The following is a 19,099-nucleotide window of genomic DNA, read 5'->3' on the forward strand; positions in this document are numbered from 1 at the left end:
TTTTTCTCTGGCTGTAGGCCATGCAGGTGCCCCTCAAGACCTGGCCTGGGGGGCAGAATTTGGTGTTTTCCAGCAATACTGGCCGGGCAGGCCCCTGATACCTTATGCCCTGACTGCCGGGCCCTGTCTTTGCAGAGCTCCTTTCAGAAGAAATGAACAGAAGTGCCAGGCATGCTTTTGGATGTCATTTCCTTCACAGTCTTAGGGTCTATTTTAAGTAACTGACTCCTGTAGCCACTGCCCAGCACAGAATAAAGCTTTATTGGGGGTGGGGGAGGGTGTCAGGTGTAGAGGCTGTGGATGGTTTGCAGGGAGCACTTCCAGCTCTCCTTCCAGCGCTGGGCCTCCTCCACCTGGACATTGTGGTCATTCTGGATTTTTTTCAGCTCCGCCTCAAACAATGCTAAATATTTCTGGGGAAAAAGCAGCAGAAGTGGCCACATGAGAGAGGATTCTGCACTCCCAGCCCTGGGACAACACTGTCACCTGTGACAAGCAGCTCCTAAAGAGCTCCCATCAGATACGTCCAATTGTCTTCCTGGTTTTACAGATGAGAAGACTGAGGCTGGACTTGGCTGGTGTCACTCAGCTGGGAAGGGGCGGAACATGGACTAGGACACCTGTCTTTCTGGCTCTGGGCCCTGTACCCTACTAAACTCTGACCTGCAAGGGAGGCTCCCTGGAGCACAGGGATCCTGGCTTCCTCAGGAGGCTGAGCCCTTTGGGTCTCCAGCCCTCGCTGAACTCAGCAGGCACAGCTATTGCTCTGTCTGGGGCTTGCATGGCAGCCGGGCTCTGGGAGCAGCTTCTCATCAGGCCAGCCCCACAGGGGTCTAACAGGCACTGGGTTCAAATCCTGATTCTCCCACTCGGTGGCACAGAAGGGCAAGTGCTTTTAGGCATCAATGTCCTTGTTAGTGAGATGGGGACACTAACCCTCATGGGTTCCCAGGAGGATTCAGTGAGATGCCTCATGCCAAGAACAGAAGGTAGCCATGGCTGTGAGTGCTGCTGCTACCATGCCCCACTGCAGATCCACGGTCTCGTCACCTCTGTGCCTGTCTGCCATGTTCCCTAGCTGATTCTACTGTCCCTCTGCAGTCTTTCTCACACCCATTGTGGGTGACATGTCCTGTGGTGGGGTCCCACGGCACCAGGGCTTACACCTCAGACCCCAGATAGGACTGAGACTGGATATGACCCTCATGTCATGTGCCAAAGGATATTGATGGGTGTTGGGACCTGTGGCTCTGGCCTCGCTGACGTGTGTTGTTGACTCCACAGTCTAAATGTTGGGGTGTCCTGAGGTGGGAAGTTCCCTCCTTTCCAAGGCAGCCAAACTAAGCTGCCTCATGCTCCCTGGGACATAGCTATCCATCCCATCTCACCAGGTACACAGCATCTCGGGCTTCCACGGCTGCCAGATGGCCCAGGGTGGTCTTAGAGGTGGTTATAGAGGATGTTTTCCGATCAAGAATCTTGGTTTGGATGGTGACTTCGGTGGGTTTGATTCCTGGCCACTTCCTACAAACAAAAGTACTTGGTTTCACCATTCCAGCCTAGCCACCACCCCTGTTGCAAGAGTTCAACAACTATCGTGGTTTTAAATATCTGAATTAAAAGAAAAAGAGAAGCCCCAACTGAGGATTTCACATTGTGCTTCTTTAAGTTCTCTGTTTCAGTTCTGCGTGGTCTTGGGTCCTGTGTGGGGAAGAAACGCTACATCTCCAGTGACTCCCCTTTCCTGGGCCTCAGATTCCTCCTCAGTATGCCAGCCAGGTGGCCATCTCCGGTTCCTGGCCCACTTATTATGCTGTAAAGGCCACTGCTGAGAACACAGCTCTTTGCTTTCACAGAGACATGTTCTTGGGGCAAAGGGGACAGGCACTTTAACAGCTCATGTCACAACATTCAGATGGAGTGGTTCATGGTGCCAGCAGCAACCTGGGAATGTCCCTGCCCTTGGGGCAGGCCTCCCTCTGTGGGATACTTTAGTGGCTGTTGAACTCTCAGTATGTGTCATGGGCACTCATGGACAACCTCATCACATTATTGTTGGGGTGTCCAACTGGGGCCCAGGTCCGTAAGGTAGACTGGAATGGGCTGAGAGAAAAATCGAGAGAGAGAGAGAGAGAGAGGGAGGAAGAGAGAGGGAGGCTCAAAGCCCCATGTCTGGAAACATGTGTCTTATATGCTGAGCTGTGAGGCAGTCTCTTCCCTATATGAACCTGATTGAAGACCTCACCCCATTTGATCCCATTGGTTATTTTAGAATACCAAACCGGTGGTGGAAGTCATCATGGTAATGGGACACTCTAAACAAGGACATGATGACTTATCTCCCTGTCTTGTCCTCCAGGAGTATTTTTCCTGTACTCTGCCTCCGCCATTTTGATGTCTTTGAACTCCTACCAAACCGTCTAATTTTCTCTTCATGAAGCCACATGAGGTATACAGCCATGCTCATTTCACAGAGGAATGAGGTTCAGAACACAAGGCCTTTCCAAGGTTAGCAGGTCTGTCCAAGTTCCCAGCTGGTGCCCCTAATCACTCTGCTGCTCAGCTCCCAGCAGATTCAGCCATTTATGGTGCCACCTGCTGCCCTGGGCTCTCACCTGCTCCCTCGTTCAATCAGGGGCTTCTCACTCTCTTCCTCCAGGGACATCCTGGCCAGTTTCCTCCGGATGAGGATTGATGTTTTCTGCTTGCAGGGCTCGGTCCCTGGCAGGAAAGAGGTGGGTTACTAACCATTGGCTCTCCAACAGCATGAGACCAAGGGGTCTCCCCCCTCAATATTTAGAGATAGTAGGGCTGGGGATTGAACCCAGGGCCTCATACATGCAAGGCAAGCATTTTACCACTGAGCTAAATCTCCAGCCCCTGGATGTGCATTCTTGACAGGGAGAGAAGGCTGTGTGTGTGGAGGTGGGGTGGGGAGGTGGGCGGCGGAGAGAGAGTGTGCTGGCAGGTGGGCACCTCTTTAACCTGCACCTTCACCTGCCATGGTAACAGGTCTATGCCTGGCCACCCAAGTCAAAACGCTTAGATAAGAGCAGGCAAGCACCTCCTGGGGGCCTGGTGCAGGGCTTTTGTCCAGCTCTGTGGTACTGTGCAAGGTGCCACTAGGGGGTCTGCTGCCAGTTCATCTGCCTGTTCTCCATGGGGCTTCAACCTCAGTGTCTCTGTGGGTCCTTGCCTTCCCCAGTGAGGCTCACCTTTGATATTGAAAAGTGGCCTGCACCTCAAAAATGCTGTGTATATTTTGACCCAGAAAATGTAAGCCAAGCGTCTGTCACTCCATCAGAGTCCTGACACTGTACAGGAGTTTTCTTTAGAATAATTGCAGCAATAAAAAATTGTAGGTTCAACAGCAGCAGATGAATTAGTCCATGATGATGCTTAGTAAATCACAGTGTGCAGCAACCCAACATGTGAAGCAGAAAAGCAGGGATTGCCTGGCCAAGGTCCACCTGAAGGGACTCCGTCAGGACATCTCATAGGCCCTCTACCCATCCCCACCCCGATGGAGGAGGGGCCTGGAAGGGTGGACAGCAAGGGCAAAGGGCCCTGATTTCTGAGTGGAAGGAACGGGTTCTTCACTTGCTTCTTAATTTTTATGGAATTTCTAACTTTACTGTAGAGAACACTTATTGTCTCTGTAATAATTTTTAAAAATAGAAAGTTGGGTGAGGTGGTGCAAAGCCTATAATCCCAGTGGTTTTTAAGGCTGAGGCAGGAAGATCGCAAGTTCAAAGCCAGCCTCAGCAACTTAGTGAGGCCCTGAGCAACTCAGTGAGACCCTGTCTCTAAATAAAATACAGAATAGGGCTGGGGATGTGCCTCAGTGGTCGAGGGCCCCTGGTACCTAAATAAATAAATAAATAAATAAATAGAAAAAGAATAGATTTAAAGTATAACTATCAACAAATGGATAACTTTTGAGTACATGATTGTAATCTTATCATTATAAAAGTAATATGTACATTACAAAAAGTTTAAACGTCCTCACCTAGCCGTGGGGACAGAGACATTAGGAGCCTCCCACTGCCCCACCCTGCAGAGCCTCAGCAGCAGTTCTGTGCCCAGCTCCCAGACTCTGTCTCTCTCACTCTCTGTGTCTCTCTTACACAGATTTATTTAAACACCTGAGAGTATGCATGTTGATATCATGTATGTTTTTCAAACATGGACTCATACACATATCCTGGTCCCTCATTTTCTCCCAGAAAGGTCCTCCTGTGGGCCCTGTGGCGTTAGCACGTGCAGACCTACTACCCCACTGTCACAGCCTCACAGAGTGCGTCACCCACCTCCAATCCCCTATGTATGGACACTAGTGCTGTTTCCAATTGTTTTGCCATCTGAAGAGCGCTGTGATGAATGTTCTTGAATGTGTGTCTTAGGACAAGTGTGCAAATATTTTTGTCAGGAAAATTCCTAGAATTGGAACGCTAGGTCAAAGGCATGCACATGCAAGATTTGACGGGAAGCGTCAAGAGTTCTTTAAGAGATCAGTTATCAAGGAATGCTCCTACTAAGGGTCCTTTTGGTGCCTCTGCTTCCGACCACCCTCCCTGGGCTGGCTAAGCCTCTGGCAGCCTGTTGGTGAGAAACCTATCTCAGTAATGTCCATGTTTGCATTCTTCATCATCAGCTAGGTGGCACGCCTTTTACTGTCACTGGTCATAGGAAATGCTTCTCTTTGGAAATGCGTGTGTTTGTTTCTTGGCTTCTTTAAAAAATGTGACCTGTGAGAGTTCTTTGTACCACGTGGGTAGTTACCCATTCCCTGACTCATAGGTTGTGAGGACTAGTTTTCCAGTTTGAGGTTTATCTTTCCCTATTTGACACTTTTCTGTTTTTGTTTTGGCATGAGAGAAGGGCCAGCTGCTTTCTTCGTGGCTTCTGGTTCTCATACTGTGCTTAGAAAAGGTGTCCCTAACCCCCAAAGTATGAAAATACTCCCTGTTAGGGTTTCATTTTTAACGTATATTCTTTGATCCATCTGGCATTTGGCCTTTTTAGTCAAAAGTTTATTTTTAATGAAGACAAATGAACACACAAAATCAAACCATTCCCTCGATGGAGAAAATTTTCACCTTGGTGGAGCTGGGAAGGCAGCTTCCCCAGTGCCCATCAGCCTAGCCCTCCCCCTCCCCAGGGCTGAGATGCAAGGTTGGTGCCCCTTACTTGCAACCTGGATGTCATCGATGGTGATCAGTTCATCCAGCTGCAGCAGGAACTTCTCGGTGAAGGAGGCCAAGCTCATTATGAAAAAGTGGCCACAACTCCTGGTGACTTCCTGGAGGAAACATGGTGAGCGCAGAGCTGCAGGGAGAAGAACTTCCCTCCAAGGCAGCTGAGGAAGGGCTGGCTGGCTCAGCAGGAGGACCTAGGGAGCCTTGGGGATCCTGCTGCTGAGCCAAGCCTAAAGCCACTGTGCCCACTGTGTCTGAGTTAACTGGTGTCTGAGCAAGAAGGCTTCCCTCAAGAGGTGCTTGGGCTTGAAGATAAGAAATGATTCAGAAATGACTGAGACACATGTAGACAGTTCACGAAGAAGAAATAAAACTAGACATGGATCATGAATCATGAAAAAAAAAGTACTGTTACTAATTTTATAAATAATTAATTCAGAAACCAAAGAAATGCAAAGTGAAACACCCAGTAATGACATTTCACCTCCAAAACCCACCCACTTTCATGCCTGCTCTGGTCAGGTGCCAACTAAGGGCCTTGCTCTGCACCGGCTGTTGCTGACTATTGGCACCATCTTTCTGGAGGGTGGTGTGGCCCTCAGCACCTGGACTGGAGAGTCAAGGGCACCACTGACCTCAAGATTATCCTTGTGCTTCTTGATCACATGGTCCAGCTCTTCCTGTCTTTTTTCTTCTAGTATGTGTAGAGACTCCATTATTTGGTAATGTGCAGGGTGTCCAATATTTGGATTGAGCTTCTGGGCATTCCTATCCTTTGATCAAACAATTCAGAATTCATCAGGGCTTTTGATCCAGACTTGAAGTCAGGACCAAGAAGTCACTGGCCTATGTCTTCTGTCAATTAAGGCCATAGGAAGACAAATGTGTACTATGATCTGGGTGTATGAGGGGCCATGGGTGGGCAGAGGAACCAGAGTCAGAGAGGACAAGATGGGAGCATGAATGAAGCCATGAAGAGAGGGTGAGTTGAGCATCCCCCCAGCAGAGTCAAGGCTTTAGTCCAATACAGTCAGCACCAATCCTGTCCCATGGCTCCAAGGACAGTGTGGAGAGTCATTGTTGATCTTAAAGACCATGGTTCCACCAAGCCCAGCAGACCCTCCCCTTTACTCCAACAAGGAATTTACTGAACACCTTCCATGAAGAAGTTGTTGACTCGATTCTTATTTTTTCAATGCCTCCTGCCCCTCAGCCCCCATCCAATAATCCCAAACCTAGCTCACCTCCTTTCCTTGGGCTTGACCCTGCCCGTGACCCACCTCCATTCTGAACTCCCAGCATTCCTGATTCTGGAGCAGGACTGGTTGGTCCTAGGATTCTTACCTTCCTTTTGTCTAACTGCTCTTTCTGCTCCTCAAATTGTTTCTGGATCTTTTCCACAGAGGTGCAAAACTTTTTCCAGTGCTGCTCCTTGAAGTCCTCTGTCACCAGCCAACACACCTGGGGCAGCAGCTCCTCAAATCTCCTCATCTGGACTCGTAATTCTGCAGGAATTGGGAATAGAGGGTCAGAGGAGGGGGACACCATAGAACCAAGTGGCTGAGGTGATCTTTTTCAACAAAGGCCCAAAGCAGTTTCCCAAAGGGAAAACCTTGGTCTCCAATGTGGTCCTGCAGTCAAGGTAATACAGAAAATACTAGTAAGACAAGTTCAAAGGACTCTCCGCTATATTCCTTGGACTTCTCAACCTATTTAAAATGCATTGTCTTTCACTCATCTGGCAAGTTCTCATCCATCATCTCTTCAAAGGTCTCCTTGACCCCAGGCTCCTCCCTCTCTTTCTATACCTCCAAACAGCCTATGTGAGACCTCCTCTGTCATTCACATCTCTTCACCTCTCCCCTTTGTCTCATCTCTTTGTCTTTCTGTGTAGCATTCTGGGCATTTTCTTTGGTTCTACCTTCCAGTCACCAATTTCATTTTCAGCTCTACGTAACCTGGCAGCAAAATCATTTACAAGAATAAAATTTCAACTTGAAATTTTTCCTTTTTAAAAGTTCTATTTGATTCACTTTTATATTTACTCAGTTTAATAGTCTCTTGCTCTTTGCTCATGTTTACAATTCCCTCTTTTACTTAACTCTAATAATTGCATTATTTTATATCCTGTGTTTGATATGTACAATAACTTAAGTCTCTGCTGGCCTCCTGTGTTTCCTGCTCAAGGACCCTGTGTTTGTGTGGGTTTTGTTATTGTTGTTTGTTCATCATGGTGAGCTCTTATTCTGGGAATTTTAGTTATGGGAATCCTAAGGCCTGAGTTGAAGGTAGATTTTCTAGAGAGGATTTGAGGAGTCTCAACCAAGCAAATTCTAGATATATCAACTCAAGCTCAATTTGATTCTAAGATAAAGTTAAGATCCTTTGGATGATCCACAAAGACAATATTGAATTCATGTTTAAATAAGCACGAATACAGGTTTAGAAGCCATATAAGGACTGGCATAGTTCTGGATTTCCACAGGTGGTTTTTTGGTTTTGGTTTTCCTTTTTCTTCACCAGTACCAAGGATTTAAAAAAAATTTTTTTTTTGTAGTTGTAGATGGACAGAATGCCTTTATTTTATTTGTTTATTATTATGTGGTGCTGAGGATCAAACCCACTGCCTCACACATGCTAGGCAAGCACTCTGCTACTGAGCTACAGACCCAACCCCAGTACCAAGGATTTTGATAATGCAATCTCTTTCTAGTTGCTAAAAGAAGGGATTGGTTTGTCTCATTCACTGTATTCTGCAGGTGGAGCCCTGTGCAGTTCCAGTTTTACATGGTACTTTCCTCCTTGGGTAGTCTGTGGATTTGTCTCCTGTTCCTAATGTCCTGGAGGTCATGAAAATTCTCAAGTTTTCCTGGGAGTCATCAAATGCTTTAAGGCAGTGAACAGAATTACTGTCAATTTATCAAGCAGAGTTCTTATTTCCATTCAATTTTTGGCTTTTGTGTTTCTTTCTTTACAACTAGCTCATTTGTGTGTGTCTTACTTTACATTTGTGCATTTGTCCCCCAAATATTTTATCTAGCATTTGACACGTTTTCAGTGAGAGAACGTGTAGGATGGGATCTTGAAGAGTTCACTTGGGGAAAGTCTGAGTGGAGAAACAAAATACTGTCTTAGTTTTCAATTCCAGTGATTCTACAACCACAGTGATGAGGGCTCCCATAGATCACTCCCTATACATGGTAAATCCATGCAAGGGATTAATCCTCAAAAAGTTCTTTCACAGTGGGTGCTGTTACTATCTCCAGCTTTCAGATAACGGAACTGAAGCTAAGAGAAGTGAGATCACTTGGCCAAAGTAGTACAGCTAGGAAATGGCAGTGCTGGGTCTCAGTTATCCTCTAATTCTCCTCTTTTCCTACCCACACTGCCTCTGGAATGACCCAGCAAAGCAAAACAAATGTGGTAATCTGTACAGTGAAATCTCATTAAAAGTGACAAAGGGAAGTATTGATACAATTTACAACATGCGTGAACCTTGGAAATACCACAAAAACTGAAAGAAGCCAGTCACAAAGAAGCTCATGTGGGCCCATTTACATGAAAGTACAGGAAGAGGAACTCCATAGAGACAGAAAATGAACCAGGCGTGCACATACCTGTAATCCCAGTGATTTAGGAGATTGAGGGTGGAGGACTGCAAGTTCAAGGCCAGCCTCAGCAATTTAATGAAGCCCTAAACAACTTAGTAAGACCCTAAACAACTTAGTAAGACCCTATCTCCAAATAAAAAAATAAAAATGGCTGGGGATATAGCTCAGTGGTAAAGCACCTCTGGGTTCAATACCCAGCACACTAAATAGGTAAATAAAGAAAGCAAAGGGAAAAAAAGAAAGTGAATTGTTAATGGCGTAGGGACTCAAGAGGGGATGGGCTGATGAGGGTTCTGAGATAGTGGTGGTGACAATTGCTAACTCTGTAAGTAAACCAAACACCATTGAATTGTATGCTTCATGGAAAAATTGTACTGGTAAGGAAATATACCCTAAAGCTGTCAAAAATGAGGGCAGAAGGGAGGAGAATCAAGATGGCGGATTAGAGGAAGGCTGAATTCCTAGTTGTTTCATGGCTTAGGATTCAAGCAGCAGGAGTCCTCCTTCTCAGCAAAGTGGGTAAAAAAGGGATTTCTCTAAAATTCAATATTGGACAGTCAGGATATCTTAGAGACTCAGATATTTGTGTATTAAACAAAGAAGAAAGGCAACATTGGAGCCCCACTGGTTGAGACAGGCAGCAGTAGCAGCACCGGTTCACTGTAAGAAATAGAAAGTCTGGTGGTCCATTTTAAAAATATGGTATTTAGCTTTAAATGTAAAATTGGGATGTAAGAAAAGCAGCAGTAGGGGAGAACAGAATGGAAAGTTACAAGCAGTTAATGCCAGAGTGTGAAAAATTCACAGTCCCTTGACAAACAGGAAGTGAGAGGGAAGGGGCCAGCCTGTTCAACAGAGATAAACTGCAGTATGTGCCACGATGCACTCACTCCCCAAAAGGGCCTTCCCTTCACAGGAGAACAAAGGGAGATGGGGACAACTAAAGGTATGTTTCTTTAAATAACCCAATAAGAGACGATAAGACCTAGGTGACTTTATAGGAGACAACAAAACCTAGGAAAGACTCCCTTAGTACTCAGCCAATGAGGGATGAGGGACAGGCAAAGGAAGGGACACTGTACTAGGGTATAAAATGTGATTGTAACTGCTCTGAGTGTGCCTGCTCACCCAGACACTAATCTTGCAAGATTGTCAGTAAAAAGCCTCACTACTGCAATATCTCATGTGTCTTAGTCCATTCTTTGGGTTTGGTCAGGTGAACTTATTTCTTACATTCACCATAGAGGGAGGGAGAACATGGAGAGAAATACAACAGAAATATTTTGGTATGGAAAAACTTGAGACCAAAAAGCAACCTGAACTTATGATCCAGAAGCTGCACTGTGAACTGGTATGGCAAAAGTGCCCTGTGTTTCTCAACCAGCCATGGAGAGCTGAGGTGGAGCCATCTTGAGGTGGCCATACTGCAGGTCATAGCAAATACTGCTACACTGTCCCAGCAAGTGCCTACCATGTGGCAAGTACCTACCATGTACCTAGCAGAACATGAGGGAAACAGGCACAGAGAAGACTGTACCCAGGAGGATTCAAGATGGAAAAACAAATGAGAGCCCAAACATCAGTGAAACTAATTACATAAAAAGAGAAACTACTCAAATTGAAGCCTCAGATGGACCCCAGTATAAAAATACTGGGTAATTTCAACACACCTCTCTCACCATTAGATATATCATCCAGACATAAACTCAGTAAGACTCTTTGGACCTGAAAAATATTATAAATTAAGTGGGTTTAACAGACATCTATAGAATATTTCATCCAACAACAGCTGAATACACTTTCTTAGTAGCTCATGGAAACTTCTCCAAAATAAACCATATTTTAGGCCACAAAACAACTCTTAACAAATACAAAAAAATTGATATAATTCCTTGCATCTTTTCAAATCACAATGGAATAAAATTAGAAACCAACAACAAAATCCTATAGAAACTTTATAAATACATGAGAATTTATAAAGAAAAAAATCTCCCTTGATTTTTTTCTACTGAACATACTAAAGAATGTTCAGTAGAAAAAAATTAAGGGAGAAACTAAAAATGCTTATATTCAAATGAGAATATATGATATGATACAACATACCAGAACTTCTGGGACACTATGAAAGCAGTTCTAAGAGGAAAGTTTATAGCTATTAGTGCCCACATGAGAAAATCAGAAAGATCCCAAATAAATAACCCAATGATGCATCTTGAGACCCTTGAAAAAAGAAGAAACCAATTCCAAAACCAGCATAAAGAAGGAAATAATTAAGATCAGAGTCAAATTCAATGAAATGGAGAATTAAGAAATATAAAGGATCAATGAAGAGTTGGTTCTTTGAAAACATAAACAAGATTGATAAGCTCTTAGCCAAACCAACTAAAAGAAAGAGAGAAGACCCAAATTAATAAAATTACGAATGAAAAAGGAGAAGTCACAATAGACATCACAGAAATCCAGCATATCATGAGAGACTATTTTGAAAACTTATACTCCAAAAAATTGTATGCCTTCCAACAAAAAAAAGCCCAGGACCAGATGAATTCTCAGGTCAATTCTACCAGCACTTTAAAGAACTAATGCGAATACTTCTCAAATTATTCCATGAAATAGAAAGGAATGGAACACTACCAAATTCATTCTATGAAGTCAATATCACACTCATATCAAAACCAGATAAGGCTACATCAGGGAAAGAAAATTATAGACCAATATCCCTAATGAGTTTACATACAAAAATATTTAATAAAATATCAGCAAATTGTGTTCAACAACATATTAAGAAGATTGTATATCAAGACCAAATTGGCTTTATTCCAGAGATGCAAGGATGGTTTAACATACACAGATCAATAAATGTAATTCATCACATAAGTAGAATTAAGGGCAAAAATCACTTAGTCATATTAGCTGTCAAATCAGCAAAACTAGTTAACCATCGTATCAATAGATGTAGAGAAGGCATTTGACAAAATTAAACACCCATTCATAATAAAAACACTGAAGAAACTAGGGATAAAAGAAGCCTACCTCAACATCATAAAGGCTATATATAAAAAACCCAAAGCCAAGCTCATAGTAAATGGGGAAAATCTGAAAGCATTTCCTGTAAAATCTAGAACAAGACAAGGATGTTCATTCTCACCACTCCTATTTAATATAGTGCTAGAAATTTTAGCTAGAGCAATTAGGCAAGGAAAGGAAATAAAAACGATAAAATCAGGAAAGGAAGAAGTCAAGTTACCATTGTTTGTAGATGATATGATCCTTAACTTAGAAGATCCAAAAAAATTCCACCAAAAAAATTGCTAGAACTAATAAACAAATTTGGCAGAGTAGCAGGCTACAAAATCAACATAAAAAAATCAATAGCTTTCCTACCAACAAAAAAATCTGCTGAGGAAGAAATGAGGAAAACAATTTCATTCACAATAACCTAAAAAAACCAAACAAACAAACAACTACAAAAAAGGAAAAAACTAGAAATAAATCTAACCAAGGAGGTAAAAGATCTTTGCAATGAAAACTATTGAACATTGAAGAAAGAAATTGAAGAAGACTTCAGAATATGGAAAGACTTCCCATGTTCACGGATAGGCAGAATTAATATTGTTAAAATGATCACGCTACCAAAGCAATATATAGATTCAATGTAATCACCATCAAAATACCAATGACATTCTTCACAGAACTAGGAAAAAAAAATCCTAAAATTCATTTGGAAGAATAAAACACCTAAAATAGTCAAAGCAAGTTTTAAGCCAAAAATGCAATGCTGGGGGCATCACAATCCCTGACTTCAAATTATACTACAGTGCTATAGTCCAAAAACTGCATGGTACTGGCATAAAATTGGACACGAAGACCACTGGTAGAATAGAAGACACAGAGACAAACTTACACACTAACAGTCATGTGATCCTTGACAAAGGTGTCCCAACCACACTTTGGAGAAAAAACAACCTTTTAAACAAATGATGCTGGGAAAACTAGTTAACCATATGTAGAGAATGAAACTAGACCCTTATCTCTCACCTTGCATGAAAATCAATTAAAAATGGACCAAAGACCTAGGAATTAGACCAAAAACTATGCAATTCCTAGAAGAAAACATAGGGTTAACATTCCAGCATATAGACACAGGCAAGGACTTCCTCAGTATGACTCCTAAAACTCAGGAAATAATTCCAAGAGCTAGTAAACGGGATGGCATCTAATTAAAAAGTTTCTGCACAGCAAAGGAAACAAAAAAAATAAAGAGAGAAATTACAGAATGGGAGAAAATCTTTGCTAACTACTCTTCTGATATTTATATTTAGAATTTGTAAAAAACTCAAAAAAAACTTAACATCCAAACCCAAACAACTAATTAATAAATGGGCAAATAAATCAGACACTTCTCAAAAAAACAACAACAACAACATACAAATGGCCAATACACACGTGAAAAAATGTTCACCATCATTAACAATTAGAGAAATGCAAATCGAAACTACACTGAGAGTTTATCTCATGCCACTCAGAATGACAGTCATAAAGAATACAAATAATAATACATCTTAGACAGAATATGGAGAAAAAGGAACACTTTTACACTGTTGATGGAATTGTAAATTAGTACAACCACTATGGAAATCAGAATGGAGGTGCCTCAAAAGACTAGGCATGAAACCACCATATGACCTGCTACACCATTCCTTGGTATTTATCCTAAAGAATTAAAGTCATCTTACTACAGTGATATACGCATACCCATGTTTATAGCAGCACATCTCAAAATAGCCAAACTAGGGAACCAGTATAGGTGTCTTTCAGCAGATGAATGAATAAAGAAAATGTGGTATAGATATATATGAAATTTTATTCAGACATAAAGAAAAAGGAAATTATGTCATTTGCAAAAAAATGAATGGAACTAAAGACCTTATTAAGCAAAATGATCCAAACTTAAACGTCAGGGTTGTATGTTTTCTCTCATGTGTGAAAGCTAGAGAGGAAAAAAGGAGAAGAAAGGTGGGGGGTGGTGCAGGGATCTTATAGAAACCAAAGGGAAATCAGTACAGGAAAGGTACCCTGGGGTGGGAGAAGGGAGGGAGGGAGGAAATGTTGGGGGGCCATATCGGTCAAATTATATCGTTAATTGTAACAACAAATCACATCAATATGTACAATTATAATGCACCAATAAAAAATTTAGAAAGAGAAAAAAAATAAAATGTGGAAGGAACAAAGTATTTTTTAGTGGTTAAAAAATTTACCATGCTTCTATAGAAAAACGATTCTTTTTTTTTTTTAGCGTTGTTTTACCCCAGTTAAATCTGATCATTGTTTCCACCTAATTCTAAGAGGCTTGCCTCCATAGGAGGCTCCTTTTCTGTCTGGTGACCTCCAAGTGAGAGGGGCCAGGGCCAAGGACCAGCCCCCAACCCCAGTATGTTGGTGTCATACCCACGTCCAGCCTGCCCACCCTTCGCCCACACGCACCCATGAGGCAGGAGTTGTAGTACTCATTCGTCTGGCTCTGGTACTCCAGGATCTTCCTGCCAATGCTGTCGGCACACTGGTCGAAGGTTTCATACATGCAGTCAGGCCTGGTGACTGGGTGCCTCTCTTTGCGGTAATATTCCTGCCAGAGAAAGGTGACCATGCGTGGGCGAGGACCCTCCCTGTGGGACTCTGGTCCTGGCTCTTCCATCAGTCAGCCCACCCTCATCTCCACATCTCCTAGTTGTGCTTTCCCTCTGCCACCGTCACTTCCTCTGTATCCCAAAGTGTGACTTGAGGTCATAACTGTCCCTCATTACTTCCTGAGTAAATGGCAAAATCCTGTTTGTCATTCAAGACCCAAATCAATGGAGTCTCAAGTTGTGACTGAGTTGGGAACTTACTAGAAGCACCCAGCTGGGTCCTGACTGTGGGCCACAGAGAGGGATGAGCCAGAGGCCCTGCCCTTTACCACTCCCTGCCCCGTGGGGGACAGCCAAGATAAAACACAAGCACACTGTGTGGGTTTATGGGAGCAGGGGCCAGCTCCTAGTGCTTCCCTGGCTCCCTGTGCCCGACCATGTCCATTGGACTCCTGCTAGGTGCTAGGCACCTAAGGGACAGAGGCGGGGCATGTTTCTCTTGGCATACCCAGTGCCTGACGTGCAGGTGGTGTCTAAGAAATGTTTGGTGACTAATTAAGTAAATAAATGCCAAATAAATGAAATTTGTCTTCCAGAAAATGGGCATGGGTGGGGGTCGGACACAAGAGGTTACAGAAGCTGGGGAGGTTAAGAGGAGGGTGAAATCCTTTTGTCATTTCCCCTGAGTTCCTGTGATCAGCAGACTGCAAAAGGCAAAGGCAGCTGGGGACACGCTTCCTGGATGGGCACCAGCTAGTGAGCAGTGGCCCTCACCTCCACAACGGTCAGCAGATAGTGGTTGCTCTCCCAGAGAAGGGTCAGGATGATCCCTTTAAAATGCCTGCAACACACAGAGGCAGACCCCTGAGGTTCCTTGTCTAAAGATACCAACATGGACGAACCAAATCAGCATAGCATTTGGAGTGCTCTGTTTGGGCCCTGGGCCTCCTTGCAATTAATTCATCACTACTGCCCTGGGAACTTCTCCTCCTGATTCCTCTCCAAAAACACCTGCATGATTCTTCTTGGTCATATTTGTTCCTGTTCTTTCTCAGATCCCAGCTCAGTGCCAGTTCCTAATCCTAGTGCTAATACTTTCAGAGTGTGCTTCAGTTCTGTAGGTGGATTCAGGATTGATTTGTCTGTCTGGCTGATTGAATTCCATCTCTCCCAGCAGACTGGGAATTCTACTAGGCATTTAAAATACTAATTGAGAGGTTATTAGGCAGAAAAAGCTCAGTATCTGGGGTTCCTACATTAGCAAGCCACAACCCAACTCAGTAAGAAGAGTCATACATAGTCTAGAAAAATGAAATCTAAGTTTAACCAGTCAGAAATAGCCAACTCATTTCTGGTGGGGGAATGATCCAGTTTAGCTAATCAAATATTTTCTTTGCCTTGCTTCTTTCTGTGACCCTCCTGTAAAAGCTTTCCCCTGCCACCCACCTTGGTGGAGCCCTGAACCACTTGGCAGTCTGATGCTGCCCGATTTGTGCATCGCTGTCTGTTCAAATAAACCGGTTAATATTTTAATGTGTCTGTGTTTATCTTTTGATAGAGAACATGGACTGTGGTTGTCTGTCTCTGTTGATCATGGAATCCCAGTGCAAGGGCAGTGCCTGCACCTGTCAGGGCCTCAGTGTTGCTTGAAAGAAGAAAGAATGATGACTTACAGATAGTAATCAAATGACCAGGACTTCCTGTAGGACCAAACGTTGACCTGCTCTCTAGTCACTAGGCCCACATGTATACACCAGGGCTTTATAAGCAAATTTTCACAGACCCAATGGATGTTCCTGCCCAGTTAGGTCAACGGTTGTGAAAGTAAGTGAGATAAAGGATGGATGCACTAGAATTACACGTAACTGCAGGTCACTAATGTTTCTCCATCTGTATAAAGTGTCATAGTGACATGTATGAATATATCACTGCCAATTTCTAGAATATAAGCATATAGGTAATTTGATCTTTCATTTTAAAATCCACTCATTATACTTAAAGAAAATTAGAAGTATATCGAAAAACAAGGCGAAAATCCATCCCAACATTTTAGTGAATTTCCTTCGGCTGATTTTATTTCAAATCAGTCCTAATTGGGTTTATGAGTGTTTCAAATTCTGTTCTGTTCACTTATTGAACAGTAAGTGTCCCCATTCTGTGAAATCATCTTAAGTGGCTGTGGAACACCACCAAGTATATATGCATCACAGTTTGCAATCCTCTAATTTTGAAATTTTAGGTCCGCCCCCTTTTTCAATTGGCATAAAAAAATGCTGCATGGGGGCTGGGTTGAGGCTCAGTGGTAGAGTAGTTAGTTGCCTAGTATGTGCGAGGCACTGGGTTCGATTCTCAGCACCACAAATAAATAAACAAAATAAAGTCCATTGACAACTAAAAAAAATGCTGCATGAGATATCTTCAGGCAAGAAGTTTCTCCTCATGGTGGAATGATTTCCTTGGGAGAAAGGCCTGAAGATTTGTATAAAGGCATGACTTAATGGCTTCCATTAGACTTTGCCAAATTGATTTCTAGAAAGATACTGTGCCGTTGACTCCCTACCCTCAGTGCAAAGGAAGAACCACTCTACCCCCTGGCAGCTTCCACAAAAATCCATCTGTGTATTGGCAACTCTAGTTGATGTGTGGGGAAGTGTGGGGCGGACTTGCTTCCCTTTCATTGCTTAGCATCCCAGTGAGGCTGTATTTCTTCACATTTGTTCCTAGTTGTTTCTTCTTTTGGGCTGGGTCTCTTCAAATCTACCCTCATCCCTACTGAATTCTCTCTCTCTCTCTCTTTCTTTGGTACTTAAAATTGAATCCTGGGGTGCTCTACATTCCCAGCGCTTTTTACTTTTTTTTTTTTTTTTTTTTTTTTGAGATAGGGTCTCACTAAGATGCTGAGGCTGGTCTGGAACTTGTAATCCTCTTGCCTCAGCCTCCTGAGTCACTGGGATTACAGGCATGTGCCAATATGCCTAGCTCATATTGAGTTCCGGAGGTTTCCTTAGCAATTTACTTGGGGGTAGGGGAAGAGGGTGATGTATTTATTTGCTTTTCTTTTTCCTTTTGCAAATTTCCCAAATTTTGAGATTTTTATTAGTGCTTCTCAGGGTGCCAACCTGTGTTTCTGAAGGGAGCCCTGCCTGGGACCCGTGGGAACTCACTAGCTCTTATCCACAGCTCTAAGAGGAGGGTTCTCTTCTACCTACTTTGCAGATGGAAAGACTGAAGCTGTGGAGAAGTCACTTAACCAGGGTCCTAATGTGGGGATACAAACAGGATTAGTCTTATTCTATTTTATGAACAACTGACTATTATACTAGGACAGGGAAATCTCTCTGTTTTTAGAGACTTAATGAATACTCATTTTTTCTATTTGACCTATGATTTTTTAAAATCTGTGGTGTATTTATATTATGGAATACTATTGGGTCATACATGTACTATGTATGGTACATGTGACAACTTGGAAGGGTCTTGCTGAGGTTTGAATGTATTTCCCAAAGTTCATATGCTAGAAACTTAATCCTCAGTGCAATGGTACTGAGAAGTGGGACCATCAAGAGATAGTAGGTCATAAGGGCTCTGCCCTCTGGAATAGATTAATGGTGGCATTGTGGGAGTGGGCTACTTATCATAGGAATGGGTTCCTGAGAATAGAATGATTTCAGTCCCCTTCCTCTCCTCTCTCAATCCTGCTCCCTATACTCTCTTGCCCTTCCACCTCCTGCCATGGAATGATGCAGTGAGAAGGCCCTCACCAGATCAGGCTCAACCTTGGACTTCCCAACCTCCAGAACTGTAAGAAACAAACCTCTGTTCTTGATAAATTATCCAGTCTCAGGTATTCGGTTAGAGCAAATCAAATGGTCCAAGACATATCTCAAGGGCATTATGCTGAGGCCAAAAAGCCATTCTGAAAAGGTCGAATGCTGCATAAATTTGTTTATATGATATCCTGTAAAGTGACAAAATTATAGGGATGGAGTACAGATTCCTGGTTCTTGGGGTTGGGACAGTGAGGGGAAGTGGGTAAGGGGTGGCACATGAAGAGTAGCAAGAAAGAGATCTTTGTGCAGATGAAATAATTCTGTGTCTTGATTGTGGTGGTGGGTGCAGGAATCTATACATGTGATCAAATGACAGAGATCTATAAAAGACAGAGAGTCAAGGTTGCAATGGTACAGAAATGTCCTTGGTGTATGGGCACAGGGCAGCTCTAGCAGCTGACTTGTAGGCAGTTCCTGGGTCACTTGGTGTAGCAGCATATCCTTCTTTGCATGATTCACCAGCTTCAGTCCCCTGGGCGGAAGAGCTGACACAGGTGGGCCGTGCCACACTGATCATGGGGGATAGAGGCTCAGTGCGGAGCTTGAATTTCTCTAAGGACTTTTAACTTTCCAAACTTAATAATAAGCTGGGTTTTGTTTGAAATGAAGCCGTTGTTTTAATCAACGACAGTAAAGGAAAGGAGAAGAGGTGGGTAGCATTGAAAAAATTACTAAAAAATACCCCAAACCTGAAAGGTGTCTGCTGCCTGGCCACCATAAAATGCTGAGCTGGAAAATGTAAAATTTTGGTGAAATGTCTCTCAGTAAACTTCAGGGAATGGGTTGAGACAAACTGACCTTGACCTTCAACTGGCCCCTCCCCTTCCTCT

At 43.3% G+C, this 19,099-nt stretch overlaps 1 protein-coding gene across 2 annotated transcripts in view; it reads right to left on the bottom strand.

Moving 5' to 3' along the window:
- Positions 1 to 241: 241 nt before the first annotated feature.
- Ccdc180 (coiled-coil domain containing 180) overlaps positions 242 to 19,099 on the bottom strand; it is a 62,437-nt gene continuing 43,579 nt past the window's right edge. Inside the window, exons 31-38 of one of the 2 annotated variants that reach the window (XM_046457240.1) lie at positions 15,214 to 15,280; positions 14,297 to 14,438; positions 6,543 to 6,703; positions 5,834 to 5,971; positions 5,191 to 5,302; positions 2,616 to 2,721; positions 1,389 to 1,524; positions 242 to 413 (exon numbers count right to left, since the gene is read on the bottom strand). In XM_046457240.1, coding sequence (XP_046313196.1) covers positions 282 to 413; positions 1,389 to 1,524; positions 2,616 to 2,721; positions 5,191 to 5,302; positions 5,834 to 5,971; positions 6,543 to 6,703; positions 14,297 to 14,438; positions 15,214 to 15,280 — 994 coding nt within the window. In that variant the 3' untranslated portion in view covers positions 242 to 281. Of the gene's footprint in view, positions 414 to 1,388; positions 1,525 to 2,615; positions 2,722 to 5,190; positions 5,303 to 5,833; positions 5,972 to 6,542; positions 6,704 to 14,296; positions 14,439 to 15,213; positions 15,281 to 19,099 lie in introns of those variants that run through there. The other variant, XR_009226419.1, reaches the window with a different exon arrangement.

This window comes from Marmota monax, unplaced genomic scaffold, assembly GCF_021218885.2.
Source record: "Marmota monax isolate L192 unplaced genomic scaffold, Marmota_monax_Labrador192_F-V1.1 WCK01_AAM20220418_F8-fsc00069, whole genome shotgun sequence".
Classification (NCBI taxonomy): domain Eukaryota; kingdom Metazoa; phylum Chordata; class Mammalia; order Rodentia; family Sciuridae; genus Marmota; species Marmota monax.